Genomic DNA, 22,396 nt, shown 5'->3' with positions numbered 1-22,396 from the left:
TCTGCTCAGTTCAATTTGACTCAGACCAGGAAAGAACACTCCATCGTCATCACCACACTGACGTCCACAGTTCATACCTTCACAGAATTTCTTCTCATATGGAACTCCATCTTTTGGATCAACACCCTTTAAAAGAAAAATGATGCAATTAGCAGTTTGGTTTTAAATTTATGAGATAGATACACTAAATCTTCCCTAAATGGCTTTAAAAGCACAAAGGCAAATGAATAGATAAAACCCTTTAAAGTCTCTTAAGTCCCTAATTCAACATAGCAACGCCCCGTGCGAGTCAGAAGGGTTTGGGAGGAACTGAGGGTGGGAATAAAGAGAGAGCCAGACACTGGGCCATCTCATTCAAGGGGGTGATGGGTAGGGTTCTGGGAGAGGTGCCTGGACCAGGGGTCTCACCCCTTAGAGCATGGAGGGCTCACTGAGTGACTGGGACACAGGGTCTGGGCAGATTCCGCAGTCTCTGAGCTGGAGGTCTACGTATCCTGACATCTTCCGTACCTAAGACTGATGCTTCCAAAGAAGCAATTCTCAAGGGGTCGATTTTGCACATTCTTTTACCCGCTGAGGACACTGGCAATGTCTGGAGACATTTTTTTGCTGGGGGTGCTACCGGCATCTAGTGGAGAGAGGTCAGGGATACTGCTAAATATCCTATAGTTTGCAAGATAGCTCCAACAAGGAATTATTCAACCCAAATATCAATAGTGCCCAGATTAAGAAACCCGGAAGTAACACTGGGTCTGTGAATGGGACTGAATTGGCACGGTTGGGATATCCTAAAACCTAAAGTTAAAGCTACCCCTTGTGGAGCTGCTAGTTCTTGGAAGGATAATTTATAGTATTCCAGGATGAAAGCACTTGCTGATCAGAGATGTGTTAACAAGAGTGTGCTCACTCGCCAGTCTTGGGAACTCCCCATGCCCATTAAAACATGAAAGAACCTGTTAACATCACACTCAACACTGGGGTCCCCGGGACACATTCTGGGCGAGGTTGGACTTCACGGTTGTAAGACTCCCTCTGAATTTATGATGTTGTGGTTCTGTGAGTTGTGCTTCCTCTGTGGAAGGGGATAGGTATGAAGGCGATATGCCTTCTCCCATCACAGATGATGAGCTCTGCATCTTGTCTCCCTGAGCTCATGATGGATTTCCATTGATCAAGTACAGTTTCTTACTTGGCCTTCCTCCTTATATGGGTGGCACACCCTGTCTGCAGCCTGGGTGGGACCATGGAATGAAGACAGGGCATCACACATTGATTAGCCCCCTTTGTCCTCCAACCTGGGTTTTTCAGAACAAGAGCTAACTTGGGAATCTTGTCACCTTAAGCTCTCTAGGGGAGATGTCTTCTTCTCCATGAAAAGAAGGCGTGACTAGGGGATAGGGTGAGTGGTGTGGACTGGGGCACAGCCATCTGCCATGCTTTCCTTGTCTTGGGGGCCAGGGGACTGGAAAGCACACAGTAGGTGACTGTTGGTGCAAGCCTGCACTGTGAGTGTCCTGGACAGAGGAAAATACAGAAACGTTTTCATCTTCATTGAAGCAGATACATGAAGCAATTATTTAGAGGCAATTTAGATAATTTATTTAGGTAGGTATGCAAATGATTGCAGTTTTTGCATTAATTACAAAGACCACAGTTACTTTTGCACTGACATAATATCTTGAAATTATGGAATCTTAAGCTTCAGGGCCCGTCCCAGCCCTCTGCCATGTGAGTGCTGGGAGTGACTGGGAGCTATTGAGTATTCTAGGTGGAGAGGGGAGGCCAGGTAGAAATCAGAGCATGTTTCCATATAAACAATTCTGGTAAATCAGAAGCAAGATCTCAAAAGAAAGGGAACTGAATTTCTGAGACTCCAGGAATTTATTAAGATTTTTTTGATTGTTTTAAAAATTATTCATTTTCCTATTTGATTTTAATTTGATATTCTTTTTCTTCATGAGGAACCCTGAACTCATGTAAGCTTAATACCCCACAAACTTGAGTCTGTTTCTGTGTTAGTTTTGGTTTTTCCTCTTTTCTTCCTTTTTCTTTCCCTGGAAGCTGCAGATCCATCATTCACAGGGAACTAGGACAGCAGCATTAAATGCCTTAAGGTGTGAGTAGTAGGGTAAATACGGGGTAATTTCTGCTCTGCCTGGCTAGGCTTATGAAACAGAAAAAAAAAAAAAAAATGGCCGCAACAAAATCAGGACAGCATGCGGTTTGCTCCAACAGCTGTGTGGGTTGCTGTAAAACTTTGTTAACACCACTCTTCACTTAATTTCACACTGTTCAAAACAGCATAAAGGGATTAGATGTGGGTGACCTTAAGCAAGGCTTAAAGGAGCCGTGACTGAGAAAGCCTGCACTCTCATGACATCGTTGACACTCTTCATGCGTCGTCAGGATTCTAAACCCCTCTTCTAAGCAGCAGGAAAACAGCTGCTTTAGGCTGTTATAGGTTTCCTTGAATCTAACTAAAGCAAATATGTGATGAGCTTTGGGAGAGGGAGGAACAAAGGAGAATGGGGTTCAAGCTGAATTTAGTTGCTTACCCAAATGCCATTACAATTTGAATCCTGATGGACATCCCAATTGTTTGGCCTAAGAAGAAAACATTAACATTGGTCTTTGGCATATGCTTGTCTCTCAGTGAATGTCAGTTTCGAAATGCCATGGACAGACAACAGCATTCTTCATAGAAAGGTGTCACATCCCATTGCGTGTTGTGACATCAGAAGCCTCCATTCAGCTTCCTTACTTTAACCTTGGTTTGGGATATTTTCTGGGAGCTCTGGACCAAAATCCTGCCTTTTTCATCATTGACCACATTCATGGACCACATTGTTGTGGAATGGTGCCGATGAGCATAATGAAAAATCTGCATCCCATTGTGCCCCTGAATGCCCACATAACTGGTTAACTTAATGCTTTGATACTATAGTCACAACAAAGACGAGGGCTAGCATATCTGTCTTTTGATATCAGAGATGCAATTTCACATCAGCCCAGGGCTAATGTATGACATGTTTTCCATTCATTGGAGGCTTCTCCTTACTCCCGGGGGGACAGGCCACTGTTTCTGGGCCCAATTCTGCATGGAGGACTGATACAGAAAGCTGGATAAATGTCTACAATAAGATAATCTGTTCACTTGACTGTTTTTCCCAATTGACTGTAAGCTCAAGGAGAGGAGATATATTTCTATTTTGTTTACCACCCAGCATAATGCAAAGTGCTTGGCAAATTGTAGCTCCCTGATAAGCATTTCTTGGACAAATGAACGAATGAATGCTGTTCTTTTTTCACTGAGCTTTACTTCAATCAGAACACGAAAACCTCTTCTCTCTTTAAGTGGGAATCCCCTAGGCTGGGGGAAGGAAATGTGCCTCTTGCCTCCTTTTCTGAAGATAATTTTAAAAATCAGCAACCAGCAGAAATAGTTACCTTCTGCCTGGGTACACTGACTCGTCACTGTCGTTACAATCTCTCCCCCGCCAGTGATAGCCCCGCAGCGTCTGAAATTGAAGAGCACACACAGGAGGGGTTCAGCCCTCTTTGATGTTATCCACGAGGAAGGTTAATCAGAGCTGTCTGAATGGCATTGACATCCACAGTTCTTAATTCAAATTCAATCTAGGATCAGTAAAGAGCACTAAGAAAGTTAAGATTAATACAATAAGACATGCTGTGTGAAGTGATGTGTAATATGACACCAGGGCCAATAACAGGTGGTAGGATGTGTACATGTGTGTTGTGTGACATTGAGTGTGTGCCTGTATGTGTGTGTGTGTGTGTGTGTGTGTGCGCTTGTATGTGTATGAAGGTGAATGTGTATGTATATGTATGGGGGCATGCGTATATGCATGTGTGTGTTTACATGTATTCATATTGTAGATGTATGTGCATGTGTCTGTGTGTATATGTGTTTGCTCATGTATGTGTGTCTACAAGCACCTCCAGAAACAGCAGACCCATCCAACTCCCCAGAATCCTTCTATTAACCATCAGTCCTCTCAGGCTGTGAAACAATTGGCCTATTGCGCCAAATCATTAATTTTGTTGGATAATTCTAAAGTCTCTAGCCAAATGGTTAATTATGTAGGTTTAAATATTTGACCTGAATGATTGGAATCAAGAGTTATAATAATGTCAAATAATATTTTTATTTCCTCCTTTCCCAAGTAGTATATCTGAAATTTTCGAAACTTTTGGGACTTTGTGACATGTTACTTGCTTGTTGGCTTTCACAGAGAGAATACTCTGACATTTTAACTGTTCTGAATCGAATGAACACACACTGTTTAAAAAGCAAGTTAAAGTAGATTTAAGAATTTCCGAAATAATTCACAAAACCTTTCCAGATAATTATAGCCCCCATGGAGAATTCCAGCTGGGAGTGGAAACAAAGCCAGTCTGGACCTAAGATTTACTGCAATGGCTTGTGTATCATCACAATGCTACATAGTCTGTAAAAAAAAAAATGTGAAATGGGCTGAGTGTGGTAGCTAATGCCTGTAATCTCAGCACTTTAGGAGACTGAGGTGGTCAGATCATTTGAAGTCAGGAGTTTGAGACCAGCCTGGCCAATATGGCGAAACTGACTTTACTAAAAATACAAAACTTAGCCAGGTGTGGTGGTGTGCACCTGTTATCCCAGCTGCTCGGGAGGCATCAGAAACACTTGAAACCAGGAGGCAGAGGTTGCAGTGAGCAGAGATGGTGCTACTGCACTCCAGTCTGGGCAACAGAATGAGACTTGGCCTCAAAAAAGAAAAAAAATGGTGAAATGATGTATTGTTCATCAAATTAATAATGCATTCAAATGAAATTCAGCCTTGTCTTATTAAAGGAAAGAAATTTATAGGAAGCAATGTGATATTAGTGAACATCTGGTTATTCCAAACAGTACTTACTGGAAAAATGCTGAATTTGTCTGAATCTACGTCTTTGAATGGCACAGACTGTTCTATAGCTCTGGAAAAAGAAAACAAAACAATCGATGAGCTAAGAAAAAAGTAGCAATGTTGGTGAAAAGAAATAGACGTTTTCTGATACAGCTGTGTTGAGTTTATGTCACAGAGGGCCATTCTAAACAGAAAATTAAAAGCCTATGTGGTATCAGAGAGAGCCAGCAAAGCTTTGCCCATCTCTGCTCTTCACCCAACAGAACTATTTTCTCTCTGATATTAACTTGGCCTGTACAAGGAAGTGAAAGAATTGAATTGAAATTTTAAAGGGCAAGGGGTATTGATGTTGAGATTCCCAGGAAATATGAGACCGCACTTTGAGTCTAGTCAATGAACTCAGCAATACAAACTGAATTTTTGCCATTTTCTGCATTCTGTTATAGAAATCTTTTCTTCACATTTTACTCTTTCAGTCACTTATCCTGAGAATCTTGATCATTTAGTGGATATTAGCTGACAACTTTCACTCCTATTGATGAGTCTGGGAAGCCAAGGACCCTGATGTGATAACTAACGAAATTCATGCCAAAGCCATGGTCATTCTATGAGGGGGATTTCCCCTTTGGAATCCTCACTACCAGCCTTTTCCCAGCTTCTGTCAAACATGGCCTTGGGTTTAGGAAGATCACTTATAGAGTAGCAGAATAAGGCAGTCATATGGCAAAGAGACAGGAAAATAGGGTCTGGAGGCAGGGAGCATACGGCCAATTCACACTTCAGCTATAACAGGAAATATCCTCTCCATAGGGCATACGCCGTAAATGACTTTGCAACTTCACTTCATCCTCTTCATTTACATAGGATGTACCCCAAGTAGAAGGTATTCGAACTCACAAAAAGTCTGTAACAGGGCCTTGGAGCCCCAATTCTCAGGCCCGCTCCCACACTGTGGCGTGTACCTTCATTTTCAATAAATCCCTTCATTCCTTCCCTGCTTTGTGCATTTTGTCCAATTCTTGGCTCAAGACGCCAAGAACCTGGACACCCTTCATCATTAACAGCAAGAGGAGGCTTTCCGTGGAGCCTTGAACTTAAGAGTGAGTAACACAACCTTTTATAGGAATTACTAAACAGTCTTTTGAATCAAGAGCATCTCAACAGTTCTGAGAACCTCAAGGCAAATCAATGCTAACTGCCACCCTGGAGCCTGTCTCATGAACTCTGGGATGTGGCAGAAGTTTAGCCTATAGGCCTCTTCGGTCAAACACTGAAGGGCACTGTGCTAGTTCTATTAGCCTCTAAGGTTCTGTAGCCTGTATTCTGCTCCGTACTGTTGCGCTGGGAATTTTGCAAAACACACTTACCATCTCTTGGGAACTGGAGCTAGCACTGATGGGCAGAGAGAGCAGGAGGAGGAGAGGAGAAGTTGTTTTCTCTCTCTTTCTGTCTCTCTCTGCATGTTCCCTTTGGTGACTCCAGCTCTAGTCACTGTGGGCCCAGCACCCATGGGTGGCCCCTCATTCATGGCTCCAGGACTGGCCCATGTGGCTTCTTGTTTTGCCCCCAGCAACCCAGCAGCAAGTGGCCTCCTAAGCCTGAGAACATCATCTCCTGCCTTTTGCTTCCTCTGTTCCCCTAGGGATGGTGGCTGCCTCCTGTCGTGCTCACAGCTGGGTAGCCTTGCCTCTCGCTTTTTACTCTTTCATTCTTTTTGGCACTTTTTAAACTGGTACCTTATATTAAATCCTCGCTATGTGAGCTACCTTGCACAGCTGTTTCCTGACTGGACCACTGAGAGGAGGGCCCTGGGATGTGTGAGTGCTGGTTAGGGTACTCAGAAAGGGTAGAGAGTGTCGGGGGGTCAATAGACACTTGGTGGACCCAATGAAGACAGAGCTTCAAGCTGATGTCTCATTGCTAGTCCTTCCTATATCCCTGCCCTGGGGAACAGAGGAAGCTGGGACCCTGAAAGGACAAGGCAGCAGGCTCCCTCTTAGGGTCCCCAAGAGGAAATATCCTTTTGAATTCAAGTGCTCTTGCCAGATACTGAGTTGAGCATGGTGCTTCAGTAAAGACTCTGGAGTCAACAGTTGGAATCACAGCTCCATCCACCACTTCCTCACCAGTTCTTTAATTCTCAGAAAGTTATTTAACCTCCCTGAGCCTCATTTTTAAATCTGTAAAATGTGACTCCTGTCAGCTCCCTCACAGGGTTAGTTGGGAGGATTAAGGGAAACCACAGGAAAAGCTCCTGGCATTGGTCCTCACAAAGTGCTTGCAGCTGTGGTTATGAGCTCCTGCTGTTGGAAAGAGGAAATTCACCTTCTCCTTCCATTTGGGGTGGGGGGTTGAACAGGGCCAGAGACAGAGTCATCAGTGGAAAATTAGAAAAGTTCTACTCACTGACTGCACACATCCACACTAACAGGGAAAGTGAGAACCAGCCCTGTGGAAGGTGGAGATAGTCCAGGAACAATTCAGGTGTGGGCTGTAGACAAATTTTATCCACATCATCACCCACACCTTGATTTTCCCATGGCAGGAACGGAGGGGAATGGAGCTTCCCCAGTGGGCTCCGATGCTGTAATGCTTTCCCTCACGCAGGAGAGGAGCTAGGGCAAGATCATCCTTGGGGTCCTTCCTGCCTGATGTTCCAGGGTTTTTAGATCCATCCCATTCCTTGTCTACTCTGAGCTACAAATGTTTTTCTGTCACTTTAATAATCTGTCAAGAAATCTGGAAAAGCTTGGACCAAATGACATGCAATCATCCAATGTAAGTTGTGACTGTTAAGAAAAGTTTTGGAAAAGGCTTTGAAGATCACATTTTCGGTGAGACTAGGCAATTTTCTCCATATATGTATTTGACCTCTTGGACAGCGTTTATTTTTCTAGTTGAGAAAAGGAAGATAAAGAGAGCAAGGGACAGAGAAAGACCAATGGAGGGGGGGAAGGAGGGGGGAGAGAGAGAGGGAGAGAGAGAGAGAGTGTGTGAGAGTGAGAGAGAGAGAAAGAGAGAGAGAGAAGAGAGAGAAGAGAGAGAGAGAGAGAGAGAGAGAGAGAGAGAGAGAGGAGAGAGAGAGAGATGGTGTGGACCCAAATAGTGATATTTTCAGCCTGAGAAAGAAAAAGGTGCTGGAGGAAAGATCTCATTTAGGTCTCATTTGAGTGTGCATCAAAGCTATCCCCTCCCACTGTTGTTATCTTGGGGGTGAGAGTTTGTCCTTGAAAGAAGGAACAAAGAGTGGTCTCTAAAATTGGAAAGCTGATTTATTAACTTTTGTCTGCTCACTTTAAAGACTCCAAGTGACTGACCAAAGCCATGAGTACTCAAAGTATCATAAATTGCAACTTGTGTAAACTCCACAATCCCTTCTTCGCAGCCCCTACATTTTTTTCAGCTTAGCAACAACTTCATTTGGTGGCAAAACTTGACCTGATAAAGGGCAATTTGTAAACTTTATCATACTTAGTGTGAAAATTCATACATTTCACTCCAAAATACAAATATCAAGAGGTGCTGGGGATAGCAGGCAAGTTATGTATATGCGCTATCTATTACTTTACTAGAATATAAAAATATCTGAATTTCAAATCGTATATGGCTCCAAGGCTTTTTGTTTGTTTTTGTGTTTGTTTTTATAGAGACCGGGTCTTGCTCTGTTGCCCAGGCTGGTCTTTAACTCCTGACCTCAAGTGGTCATCCCACTCTGGTCTCTCAAAATGCTAAGATTACAGGCATGAGCCAATGTGCCCGGCTACTCCAAAGTTTTAGATAAGGCATTGTTGACTTTTACTAAAAATTATTTCTGCAAAATTGCATCTGAACTTGATACTTTGTGTATCCTTAGAAATATCTAGCTGTATGTTGAAATGTTCATGCATTCATTCATTCCTTCATCTCACAGGTGTTTGGGGAGTCCCTGCTGTGTGCCAGGAATCATATTAGATACCAGAGATGGGTACAAGATACAGTTCCTGCACTCCAGGAGCTTGACATGGGCAAGGAAATTGATGCATCAAAAGGTAACTATAGTCCTACATCAAAAATGCTGTAGGAGGTTGTGCATCTAGAGAGGAAAAACATTTCTAACTCTATACGGGAGAAGAAGTGATCTTAAGGTGAAACCTAAAGGATGAGACAGCATTTTCAAGGCAAGTAATTGGACTGAGGGCATCGTAGTGGGAAGGAAAAGCCGTGGGAATTCTTTTAACACAGCTCCAGGTTCTGAAATTAGACTCTCTGGGTTTGAATCCCAGGTGTGCTGTCTCCTTGTCAGGTGATCTTAGGCAAATTGTTTAATCTTTTTGTGCCTCAGTCTTCTCATTTGTAAAATGGAATCAATATCATTAACTATTTCTTAGATATGGAAAGCACTAGAAAAAAAAGCAAAACAAAACACACGAGCTCTTACTGTTATGTGCAATGGGAACCTTGATTGCAAGGATGGCCCCTCGGGTAGGCAGCAGGAGTCAGGTGTCTGCTGTCATCACGGTTTGATTTCTAGAGACATCCCCAGCCCAATCCATGGCCCCTCTTCAGGCATTCAGGCTTCTAGCCACACGACATTCTATTACCACGCAGCCTGGCATCGCCCACTGCCCCTGATCTATACCTGCCTGCCAGATATCACCAGGTATCACGTGAGTGGGCTTGGTCCAGGGAGCAATTGTAACTATGGCTAAATGTTATTAATGACACAGTATTGAGCTATTCAAGTTCAGTCTCCCTAAAATTATTTCATGAAACTGGGGCATTATGACAAAGGAAAAATAGTGAGAATGAATCTCCATGTGTGCCTGCCTCACATGCGAGTCCCAGGTAGCTCTTGAGGGCCAGGCGTGGGTTGGTTGCATCTGTAGGTGGATGTGTTATGTAGGTCTCTGTCAAATGAAATGAGAACACAGAAGCCATGGAAGGGCACACCTGCCTGTAGACATGGCTCAGCTTGGAGGTGGGGGCAGGACCGATGTGGGTGGAAGGAGCAAGGTATGGGGAAGGAGGAGGCTAAAAAGGAAAAGAAAATAGTGTTGAATTAATACAATCAACATGGGATAGGAAGGTTTGCGTGTATTGACGTGAAATAATATGAGGTTTTCTGCATATAGACATTAAATAAAAAGAATAGATTTTTCAAAAGGGGATTCTCGTGACTTACCACTGTTGAAGTAAAATACAGACATTGTTTAGGCACTGTGTATCCTGATTAAAACAGAATGCCAAAAACCTCGATCACCCTGTGGTCATAGCCTGATAGCTACACGTTTATTTTCCTGGTAAAGTGGTGCTGGTGTGGTCCCTCATTTTCACTGAGCTGCTCCTACGAAAAATGGGATCCCTGCTCTCCAGGAGCTTCTGGCTGGTGTGGGAGACCAGTGGGGAGGCAGGGATTGAAGAATAGGGTGAGGAGGAGCAGGCACTGGAGAGCTGGGGGCACTGAGGGGGAGCTGGGGCCACCAAGGAGGGGCCAGGAGCCCAGGAGGGCTGTGCAAATGACTGAAGGTAGCCTGGGAGCTGGATGTATCCCTGGGGAGGGGACACCTCAAATGAATTTTTAAAGCATTAGACCAGTGAGACGGAGGGCAGGTAGAGGCACAGGGCAGGTAAGGCATTCCTTCTTGGGGGAATTTTATCAAAGGACTATGCCACAGAAGGCAGGTGGGTCTTGTCTTTACCACGTGAGGACTCCATGCTAGTGGGTCAGGCATCTAAAACCTACTTGTTCCTCTAAAGTGTAGGGCCAAGAGTTGAGGGTTCAAAGGGATGCAAACTGTTGGATTCAAAGATCAGATTTGTCCATTACCAGAGCTGTGACTTTGCGCAAATGATTTAATCTCTTTGGAAAGGGGATAATAACTGCCGACCTTAAATAGCTGGATTTGCAACAGTTTTGGGGGCATAGATAGCACCAGATAACTTTCAGTTATCAAGATTATTACTGAAGCACGGATTGCTTTGAAGACTACATGAGACTGCACGTGTGTGTACACGTGCTCTGTTAGTCAGAAAGCACCGAGCCAACTGTGACCTGCTGCATATGACACTTGAAACACGGTCATTTTTAGAAAGAAGGAAAACACAGTTTTTGCTTTTTCATAAAAGAATAATTTTCCCCTTTAAATTGGACCAAGAAAATCCCTGGCCACTGACGCTCTTGAATTCAATTTTTCAAAGGTGGTTCCATTGAAGAGTTGTCACTTTGGCCCTGTTGGGTCCTGCTGGGCCACATCTAACACAGAAAATACAATAATGCATTCAGCAAGGAGGGGGCAGGGGTCTCCATTTAATGGGAGCTAGGCATGATGACATGAGTGGGGCCCTGGGGAGCTGGCTGCATCTCAGCCTTCCAGCATCTTCTTTCATGTCTGATATCTCCCCTCTACTCCTCACATCCTGATGCTCTCTGTATTCATCCCCAGTCACGAAAAGGGGTGTTGCTACCATTTCTGGGACCCGCAATGGCACTTTGCACAGCTAGCTTGCAGGGGCTTATGCCAGCAGATTGATCAGGAAGACTTTTTAACTGTTTAACTCTTGGATCTCTAAGAGGCTCCGAATATGGGTCTGAATCGTAGCCTCCTCCTGTCCCTAGATATTATCACAACAGACGAGAGATGTTCAGTGGATTTAGTGCTCAGGAAACTCATGAGATAAAGGATGGCGGAAGGAGGAAAAGTGCTTTTGTTAGTGGTTGAATTGTGTTCATGAAAAAAATATGTTGAGGTCCTAACCCCTGGTATCTGCGAATGTGACCTTATTTGGAAACAGGTTCTTTACAAATGCAATCAAGTTAAGATGAGGTCATTGGGGCAGGCCTTCATCCAATAGGACTGGTATCCTTGTAAAAGGGAATGACACCCAGGGAAGATGGCCAGATATGAAGATGAAGGCACAGGCTGGAGCAATGCCACTGCAAGGCAAGGTATGCCAAGGCCTCATAGCCACCATCGCAAGCTAGGGAGAAGATAGGAAGGATTCAGCTAGCGTCAGAAGGAGCATGGCCCTGCTGCCATTTTGGCTTTGGACTTCTGGCCTTCAGAACTGAGAGAGAGTTGATTTCTGTTGCTCTAGGCCACCTAGTTTGCGGTGTTTTGTTGCTGCAGACATAGGAAGTGACAGCTTCTAAGTCCAGGTGTGCAGCCTAATTCTCACCTCTGTGTGTTCTCGGGTCTAACCATCCACAAGGCTGGACTAGCACAGGCTAAAGTAATAGGAGCTCCTGCAGGAGAGGAAGAGAGAAAGAAGCAGGGGCTGAGGCAGACTGTGTGGTTAAATAAATATCTCGCAGCTAGAGAACATTATTCCGAGTCACTAAAGCATCACCTGCATGTGTGGCATTCTCAGTCTTGCGCCTGAACTAGAAGGCAAGCGACGGGGTGGACATGGACAGCCAGGAGTCCAGGTGTGGGGTCTAATGGCCTAAGCATTCCTAGGAAAATTTCCAGGAAAACACAACACTATCCTACCAGGTTTGGGGCCAAGAAACCTGGACTTTAAAAAGTTTCAAGATGATTCTGAGGGATAGGCAGAGTTTTACTGGACTTTAACTTTAGATATGGGGAAACGAGGCTCAGAGAGATTAAGCGGCCCAAGTTTTCAAAGTCAGCTCAAGAAGCAATGTGGCAAAGGAGTCAAGAATATGTATGTTTGCAAAGAACACATGAGATCAAATGCACCTGGGGGTGTATCTTGGGTCCTCGGTGGCCCAGCAGAAGTTACTTCTATAAGGCTCAGTTGCCTTCTCTGTGAAACGGGAATAATAATAACCTTTACTTTATTTTGTTGTTGTGAAAATGAAGTGAGGAAACATTGAAAGTTCAGCATCTGGCACCTAGAATGGCGCCCATATACCTGATAGCAGCAAAGCAGCAGCGGTCACATTAGAAACAGCTTGGTGGGATGGGCACAGTGGCTCACGCCTGTAATCCCAGCACTTTGGGAGGCCAAGGTGGGCAGATCACTTGAGGTCAGGAGTTCAAGACCAGCCTGGCCAACATGGTTAAATCCTGTCTCTACTAAAAATACAAAAAATTAACAGGGCATGGTGGCAGGCACCTGTAATCCCAGCTACTCAGGTGGCTGAGGCAGGAGAATCATTTGACCCCAGGAGGCAGAGATTGCAGTGAGTTATGATTGTGCCATTGCACTTCAGCCTGGGCAACAAGAGCAAAACTATGTCTCAAAAAGAAAAGAAAAGAAAAGAAAAAAAGACGTACAGTAGTGGAGGGTAGATCCCATGCTATTTTGCCTCTGAGTCCAATGCCCTCTCAAGATATTGTTTTACCCTTTAATGTTTTGAACAGCAGTTACTACAACAATGTCTAGCATAGCCCAGACTCAGAATGGAGATGGAGTATGGACAGGAGGGTGTGGGAATTCTGGACGGTGTCTCTGCATTCACAACCCTTTTCCTACGTATCTGAGCCAGGTTTCTCATGTAATAGTTTGGGCCCTGTGAAAAAACAGTTGCTGTCTGTCCAACCTTCTGAGTGCCTTGCAATGAAGATGTCCAGAGTCCTTGCCATGCCCAGTTGCCCACCCTGGTCCGTAGCTCACACAGCAGGGAGGGGCTGTTTCCAGGTGTAGTGCAGTGGGCACCTCACTGGCAGGCACTGACCGGCAGCGAGCCTCACTGCGGGCTGCATTCTAGCCTGGGGCACAGATCAAGCTTTGAGATGCAAAGATGCTGGCATTCGGTACAGTTCCCAAACGAATTTGTTCAGAGCTCATTTGACTTCTGGTTTCTGTGCAAGTCATGTTTTGAGAACAAAACACCTTCACCTTCAGGGATGCCTTTTAAGTGTGAAGATCATTTTAGTCATTAGGAAAAGGGGACAAGCAAAGGTGTTATTACACGCTAGTGCTCAGGAAGGTAGAAATTGTATACATACAATTTAATTTTCTGGCAGATCTTGGCCAAAAACGGGAGTGAACAAATGTCAGAACCACTTCTAGAGTATTTCTGGGGGGGAAAAAAAAAACAAAAAACAAAGAGAGGTATTTAGTTTAAGGAATGGTTCCCCACCTTCTAAGCTCCTCTCTGTACTTGAGGTTTCTGGATCCTCCTTCCTCTAGAATCCAGCCCCATTTCACTTCTCTAAATTTACCTCTTGTTCCTGTCCCCCCAATCCGTATCCATGCCATGGCCTGTGCCTTCGCCCACCGGGCTCCTCAGCCCGAAGGCCGCTCTCCTCCCCTTCTCCCAGCCAGCTCTTCCCAGCTTCCCAGCCACCCTCGAGCCCCACCTTGTCCCAGGAGGATCCAGCAACAGCCTTCCTCTACCCAGGTGCTTTAAAAATAGAGGACATTTTCAAACAAAATAATTTCATCTTATTATGGAAATAAAAACTAAAGGGAGAGACACAATCTGGGGCCTGGGAGGAAGGGGAAGGCCCCTTCCCCCAGGGAGCAGAGAGGTGCACAGACCAAGCTCCTCATGCTTCCTGAGCCATGGGGTTCTAGACAGCGATTTCTATGAGACTCCAGATGTGAGATACACTAGAAGCCCTGACATTTTACCCAACAGTGCTTTTGGAAAGATTGCAGTTTCCATGACGCTTTCCTCAAACTAAAGAAGAAGAAGACAACAGGGTAGAAAAGTTCGGCACCAGCATTTATCAATGAAGAGAGAGAGACTGTGGATTCCTGCCAGCCCGGAGTCCTTCAGATGGCTATGAGGTGTGTTATGGGCATTGGTGATATTTGACCCTGGCAGGAGAGAATTGGCAACCATTTCAGAATACAAATGAGGTACTTGAGGATTTTTTTAGATGCCTGCCCAGCTTTCTAGGAGGAGAAATAATTCAGACTGGTGGCCCAGCTCCACAAAAGACGTGCAGATAGACACTGTCCTTGTCCTCAGCTCACTGTTGAGTGGAGGGCATGGGAGGACAGCCCCACTCTGGGGACACCCTGTGGGGTCTGCAGAGGCCAAGCCAGTAACAGGGGTCTCTAGGAACCTGGAGGAGGATGCAGATGACCAAGCAGTGAGGCGGGATGGAGGCGGGTGGGGCGGAAGAGAGATGGCCTGAGGCTTTGTGACTCACAGTCTTGCTAGAGATGCTCATCCTTGCCTTCCACACCCCCACCTCAGGTCTGCTGAATCAAAATCCCTGGGGTGGGTCCTGGCAGCCTATGCCTTCACAGCCCTCCACGTCATTCTGATGCCCACTAAGCCTTGAGAATCACTGCCCTAGGTCCTTGCCATTCAAGGTGTGATCTCAGATGAGGGGCATCAGTGCCACCTGGGAGCTTCTGGAGATGCAGTCTCGTTCCCCGCTGCAGACCTACAGAATCAGAATCTGCATTTTAACAAGGTCCCTGGGATGCACACCAACGCTGAAGAAGCCTGGCTCCAGGTGGAGGGAGCATCTGAGCAGTGCTGTGGAGGTATGAGAAAGTTTGGTGTCTTGGGGGAATGCCAAACGTTCCCACCTGGCGGGAGCATCGGGGTGGCAGAATGCAGTGAACCATGGAAGGAAGGAGACAGGACCGGGAGCCTGGAATGCAGTGCCACATGTTACCCTGAGGTCTGTGGGGAAGCAGCGGAGGTGTCAGGCAGAGGAATCAAATTTGTGTTTTGGAGAGAGATCTCTAGGCGTGGGGGGATGGTCTGGAGGAGGATCATTTGAGATAAGAGACCCTAAGGCCCTATCTCAGGATTTCAAACCTTGGTGCTATTGCCATGTTGGGCAGAGAGTAACTCCATCCTTGCTGTGCGGGCTGCCCTGTGCACTGCAAGATGCTAGCAGCATCTCTGGCCTGTGACCTCCAGAAGCCAGCAGCACAAATCTGCCTCCAGACACTGGTAAATGTCCCCAGGGTGGGGGTGAGGGGCAATATTGCCACAGATTGAGAAGCACTGATGTGAAACAGGGTGAAAGAGGGTGATGGTACACAGAAGGGGTGGTTAGAAGAGGGACTCCAGAGACTCAGTAGCTGACTGAGACCACGGCTGTGGACACACTGCAAAACAAGCACCAGCACCAGCTTCTACCACAACATCGATGGCACTTTGGAAGTACAGACACTATTTGAGATCCAGAGTCCGGAGTCAGGTTGCATTTGAATGTTTGAGGTTCTTTTAATATTCAGTTTAGTCTGAAGTCCTTGGTCTAATTCTCCTAACAACAATGTAGATGTTAACACTGATAATAACCAATATATTAAAAAATGTATATGAATAGTTTTGTAATTACTACACAAAAGGTACAGTAGAATACAGTTGTATAATTACACAGCTGTTTGCGTTCAAAATTCAGCCTAGTGGCTGCAGCTGCCTTGGCCATTCATTGTGTAAAAATTGGGGTTAGGAAATAAGCGGCAGATGATGTAGGGGCCCCTAGAACTCCTCCTGTGTAGATAGAGGTTTTCATTATCTGGTCTTTTCGTTACATAGTGTGGGAAAGACCACACTTCTCTTACAATTTACTTGCAAAGAGAACAGAGATGGGCCCCGAGCAATCTTGTATGGGTCTTCCTTGCCTATCTGCCAGCCTCCTCCTTTCAATTTGAACTTTGCTAGATAGAGATAAAATGTGGGCTGTTATTAACTTAGCAATACATTTAAAATATTGCAACTGGCTGCATCTAATCCCATCTAAAATGAGAGTCTCAAATCAGGGCTGTCCCTGGGGATAGGAGTCATGCAGCATCTTTGCTTTGCAATCTCTCTAACCAGATTCCTGAGCTTCCCCACACCAGGATGTCAGATGAATGCAGAACAACAGACAGGGGCTGAATAAAGAAAAATGGGCTGAATGGGGTACATGGAAAGTCAAAGGGGGAGAGTCATCACTCTTCTGTACACGGCCAAGCTGAAATTGAATTTCTGTGTGACCAAGTGCTTTACAATTCTTGTCGTGTATTATATTACCTGGATTTAATTGGTCTGGGGTGGGGTTTGGACATGAGCAACTAGTAAAGGCTTCCCAGATGATTCTATCCAGCAGGTGGGTTTGTGATTGGGGCTGTCATTTAGAGCTACACAGGCTGTCCACCGTACAATTCCAATATCCACATAGCCTGTGATATAAATGGTGCTCCCCTAAGTTGAGCACTAAGGAGGCCTTGCTGAAAACTACTGACCTGGTAGAAAAGGTATTGAATGTGGGGATAGCTAGCTCTGGATTTGAATGTGGGGTTTCTCACTTACTAGCTATGTGCGGTGAGCACATAACCTACCTGAGACTCAGTACTCATCTGTAAAATGGGGTTGATAACAAAATACTCTATCTACTTTGTAGAAGTGAGAATTAAATGATTCCATAACTCAGGTGCTGTTAGATATTCAGTGCTCTGTCAAATCCATGAAACGTTCCCTCTAGGAGCCTATCCAGGCCTCATTGAGATCCAGGCTTTCTCTGGAATGTTTGATTGCCTTCAATAATGCATAGCTGTTTCCAGGTCTGAATTCTGACTGATAGGCTGTGCTGAAATGGTATGTAACCTACTGAGTGCAGCTTTCTGTGCTCTGGCCAGGTCTGCAGTCACGTCAGCCTTCACGGTGGAATTAATTGCAGCCAATACTCTCTGAGCAGTTTTTTCAGAGATACTTATTTGCATTTTCTGATTATTTTTTCCTTGATAGCTGTAATCTGGAGAGCAAATAAATTGGTGGAGGTTTCAGAAGAGTATTTTTATTGTTGAATTGTTCAGTAGAATTTTTTTTCACTTCTCCCAAGTAATTATTGGAATCCTGTTCTGTGAATTATGCTTGCAATTCTGGTGACAGAAGTAAAAAATTGTAAAACCCCAATTAGGAGTTAATGCCAAGCCAGTTTTTGCTAGTGAAGTAAACAATGCCTGGAGAATAAGTTCTTAGGGGTGTGTTGAGAAGAATAAAATACATGTTGTATTGTTCTCCATTTCTGCTCAGAATTCTGAAGGGGTTTGGCAAGAGTTTTCTACAGCATTTCAATATCTTATTCAACAACTTAAGCAAATTGGCTAACCAGGCTACTGTTAGCCCTTAATTATTCATTGAATTAAATAATGATTGACAATGCAGACATTGCGATTGATTAATCAATTATGTAGAAATGTCTACATATTGCCACTTAACATGTATTTATTGGCCTTGTTCATCAAAACCCATATGCGCTCCATGAGCAGGGTTGCCAGATAAAATATTGCACTAGATATACTAAAACACTGTTTGTTGTTTATCTGAAATTCAAATTTAACTGGGCATCCAATATTTTTACTTGAGAAATCTGGCAAGCCTGGCCATGAGGGATTTTCCTCCCTTTTATTTCTATATTGCCAAATCAATAATACCTCAAATGGAGTGCTTCAAGGTGAATGATGAGCTAGCTAGCACAGAGAGGCCAAGGACGAGGTCTGTGCCCTCCCGTTGCTGATGGATGCTTCCTTACCACCAGGATCTTTGGCATTGACAGTGATGTTGTGCTTTAAAGATCTACTTTTCTTCTTCATTTTCAAATGGGGCTGATTTGCAACCAGGGCCTAAATCAATTAAGCCTGTGAAAACTGATCTGAAGTAAACATTCTATCTGTTGAATGAGAGTATTGTTACCCAAGAGGACAAATTAAGGAAACATGAATAAAAATTGTGCTAACTTTAACTCACATTTATTGAGGACTTGGTAAGTCCTAGGCAAGATCCCAGATGCTCTCTGCACTCTCAACGCCATCAGTCCTGACACTGGAGTACAGTATGGTTATCCCTGTCTTCCAAACAAGAAAACTGGGGCTCAGTGAAGTTGAGCACCTTGCTTGAAGTCACATTTTTAGAAAGTGGAGGAGCAGGAGGATACAGCCTCCTCCAAGACGGTTTACTGTAAGGCAGCAGTTCTCAACAGGGGGTGTTTTGCTTTCCAGGGCACATTTGGCAATGTTAGGAGGCATTTTTGATTGTTGTGACTGGGGAAGGGTGGATGGTGGTACACTGGCATCCAGTAGGTAGAGGCCAGAGCTGCTACTGAACACCCTACAAAGCCCAGGACAGCCAGCACCACAAAGGATTATCCTGCCCCAAATGTCAGCAGTGCTAAGGCTGAAAAACCACGCAACAGTGAAAAGGCAGGAAACACAAGTGGAAGCCGCTTATGTTCCTACTTCCATCCCCATGTAGCTATGGTGCATTGCAGGCTTATATCCAGAATAGTCCTTGCCTTTGGGATGTGAGAGCTGGGGCCAGTGAGAGAGGGCATGCCAAGGAAAAGGCTGGCGTTCTACCCGCTGAGTGCTTACCAGAATCGGGGACTTCTTGACCATTTGTCTTGCCTTCTCTAGTGTAAATTCCCATGCCTCCTACAAAAGCAAAGTTAGGTAACGTTACAACTCATGTCTTATCTTTTCTTCCTACGTATTTTCTAAAGTTAGGATATTTAAAGTCCATAAGTTTTCAATAAATGAACTACTCTGTAAATTTGTAATAAAATAATTCACAAGAAGGCAATTGCACATTAATAGCTCCCTTTATTTTGGACTTTGCTTTGTGTCAGATGCGGTGCTAAGTACTTTGGGAACATTATCTTATGTACTCTTTAAACAGCCTTGTGAGATTTGACCATTTCACAGATGAGGAAACTGAGATGTGGAAAAACTAAGAGATCCCATAGCTGGGGTCTAGCAGAGAGGCAATCTGAACCTGTTTCCTGACCCTTCTGCTGCACTGATCTCCACAAGCAATTTACTATTCTTGTGTCTAAAACCCCCCAGTGGGAAGCTGTCAACAGCCTGCTTGAGTGTCTTGTGCTTTAGCGGTGAAGAATGACTGACAGTTGCTGTGCAAACTAACACCTCATCTCTCAGTCACCTTCTCTTCCCCTGGTTGGAGAGCCCCTGTCCTCTTTCAACCAGTGTGAGAGCATCAAAGTGCATCTTCTAAGTGTACACACGTTGCAAAAATAAAGAGTTAGTGCATTACTACCAGTGACGATTGCTGTGAAACTCCTAAGGCCACTGTGTTTGTCAATTTGTTGGGAGGTGGAAGAAGAGCAACCCTGAGGTGGGTGGGGATGAGAAGGGTTTGATCTCAGCACTGCTTCCCAGAGCTTTCAAACTCAGCTGAAGGATCCAAGATGGCTGATCACTAACAGCTCGGGATTGTAGCTCCCAGTGAAAATACAAAGAAAGAGAGGACGCCACACCTTCACATGAATTCTTATTGCTCATGCACCAGGAGATTCCCAGCGGAGGAGCCCCACGGGTCGCCAGCGTGACTCTTGTGACCTGAGAGGCGGTTTTGCCGGCGCCTCGGAGCGTCGGTTCTTGGTGCAGAGTCGGAAAAGCACCATCAATCTTAACGCCGCGGATTTAGTCGGTGCAGTGGGTTGCTCAGATTTCGGCGCTGAGAATCAATAAGTTGGACGTCCACTCAGAAACCCAATTACAAAGACGGTAATTATAAAGACCACAGATGGATAAATCTACAACGAAGGGAAGAAAAGTCAAAAAAGGCTGAGAATACCCAAGATCAGCACGCCTCTCCCTCAGCAGGGGATCCCAGTTCCTCATGAGCAACGAAACAAGGCTTGCTGGAGAACGAGTGTGTTCCAATTACAGAAGCAGGCTTCAAAATGTGGATAATAAGAAACTTCTGTAAATTAAAAGAACTTGTTCTAACACAATCTAAAGAGACTAAGAACTTTGAAAAAAGGTTTGACGAAATGTCAACAAGAATACAAAATTTAGAGAGGAAAATAAGTGAATTGATGGAGCTGAAAAACACAATACGAGAACTACGTGAAGTATGCACAGGTTTTAACAGCCGAATTGATCAAGCAGAAGAAAGGATATCAGAGGTCGAAGACCAACTCAATGAAATAAAACAAGAAGACAAGATTAGAGAAAAAAGGATAAAAAGGAACGAGCAAAGTCTCCAAGAAATAAGGGACTATGTGAAAAGACCTAATCTATGCTTGATAGGTGTACCTGAATGTGATGAAGAGAATGAATCCAAGCTGGAAAATATGCTTCAGGATATTATTCAGGAAAATTTTCCCAACTTAGTAAGGCAGGATAATATTCAACTCCAGGTAATACAGAGAACACCACAAAGATATTCCTCAAGAAGAGCAACTCCAAGGCACATAATCGTCAGATTCACCAGGGTTGAAATGAAGGAGAAAATACTAAGGGCAGCCAGAGAGAAAGGTCAGGTTACCCACAAAGGGAAGCCTATCAGACTTACAGCAGATCTCTCAGCAGAAACCCTACAAGCCAGAAGAGAGTGGGGACCAATATTCAACATCCTTAAAGAAAAGAACTTTCAACCAAGAATTTCACATCCAGCCAAACTAAGCTTCATAAGTGAAGGAAAAATAAAGTTTTTTGTGAACAAGCAAGCACTCAGAGAATTCATCACCACCAGGCATGCTTTACAAGAGCTTCTGAAAGAACCACTACACATAGAAAGGAACAAACAGTATCAGCCTTTCTAAATAATACCAAAAAGTAAAGAACATCAGTATAATGAAGAATTTACATCAACTAATGGGCAAAATAGCCAGCTAATATTAAATGGCAGTATTAAACTCACATATATCATTATTAATTCTAAATTTAAATTGACTAAATTCCCCAATTCAAAGACAGACAGGCAATTTGGACAAAAAACTAAAACCCATCGGTATGCTGCATCCAGACCCATCTCACATTCAAGGATACACAAAGACTCAAAACAAGGGACGGTGAGAGATTTACCAACCAACCAGAGAGCAAAAATAAATAAATAAAAAGCAGAAGTTACAATTTTTGCCTCTGATAAAATAGTCTTTAAAGCAACAAAGATCAAAAGAAGCAAAGAAAGACATTATATAATGATAAAAGAATCAACGCAACAAGAAGAGCTAAAGATCCTAAATATGTACGCACCCAATACAGGAATACCCAGACATACAAGACTAATAAAGAGACTTAGACTCCCACATAATAATAGTGGGAGACTTCAACATTAATATTAGACAGATCAATGCGACAGAAAATGAACAACGATATCCAGGACTTGAACTCAGATCTGGAAGAAGTAAACGTAATTAACATTTATAGAACTCTCCACTTTACACAAAATATACACTCTTATCAGTACCACATCATATCAACTTAAAAGTTTAAACGAAATGTTGGTTGGCTCCTTGTTTGTTATTCTCTTCCCTCATTTTCTTTCATGTCTCCATTATTAAGGACAATTATAGGCATACCCATATTGAGACTGCATTCTAGCCCGAGCAACAAAGCAATACCCCCATCCTCTCTCCCTCTTCCTCTTTCTTTCTTCCTCTTCTTTATTCTTTTTCTTATTATTCTTTTTTTCTTTCTAAAAATAATAAATAAATAAATTAAAAAAAAAACAACAACTCAGCTGAATGTCCTGGCCCTGCCACCTCTCTCCTGGGCCTGCTACCTGTGCAGCCCTAAAGTAATCGGCTCAATAATTGGAAAGCTCTGTCTGCTGGCTGCTAAGAGTGTGTGTTGATGACTTAAGAGGAAAAGTTGCTCTTCAGGTGGGTTTGGTTGCC

At 44.1% G+C, this 22,396-nt stretch overlaps 1 protein-coding gene across 3 annotated transcripts in view; it reads right to left on the bottom strand.

The window, feature by feature from the left end:
* Positions 1-22,396, bottom strand: part of AOAH (acyloxyacyl hydrolase) — a 234,654-nt gene that overhangs the window by 96,748 nt on the left and 115,510 nt on the right. For 2 of the 3 annotated variants that reach the window (XM_003930743.4, XM_074379815.1), the window contains exons 8-13: positions 19,125-19,184; positions 13,802-13,872; positions 4,917-4,977; positions 3,448-3,518; positions 2,556-2,604; positions 78-126 (exon numbers count right to left, since the gene is read on the bottom strand). In XM_003930743.4, the coding sequence (XP_003930792.2) occupies positions 78-126; positions 2,556-2,604; positions 3,448-3,518; positions 4,917-4,977; positions 13,802-13,872; positions 19,125-19,184 (361 nt within the window). The remainder of the gene's footprint in view (positions 1-77; positions 127-2,555; positions 2,605-3,447; positions 3,519-4,916; positions 4,978-13,801; positions 13,873-19,124; positions 19,185-22,396) is intronic. The other variant, XM_074379816.1, reaches the window with a different exon arrangement.

This window comes from Saimiri boliviensis, chromosome 10 (genome assembly GCF_048565385.1).
Source record: "Saimiri boliviensis isolate mSaiBol1 chromosome 10, mSaiBol1.pri, whole genome shotgun sequence".
In the NCBI taxonomy this organism is placed as follows: Eukaryota; Metazoa; Chordata; class Mammalia; order Primates; family Cebidae; genus Saimiri; species Saimiri boliviensis.
The sequence above is the reverse complement of the archived record's forward strand: the minus strand, read 5'-3'. Positions and strand labels throughout refer to the sequence as shown.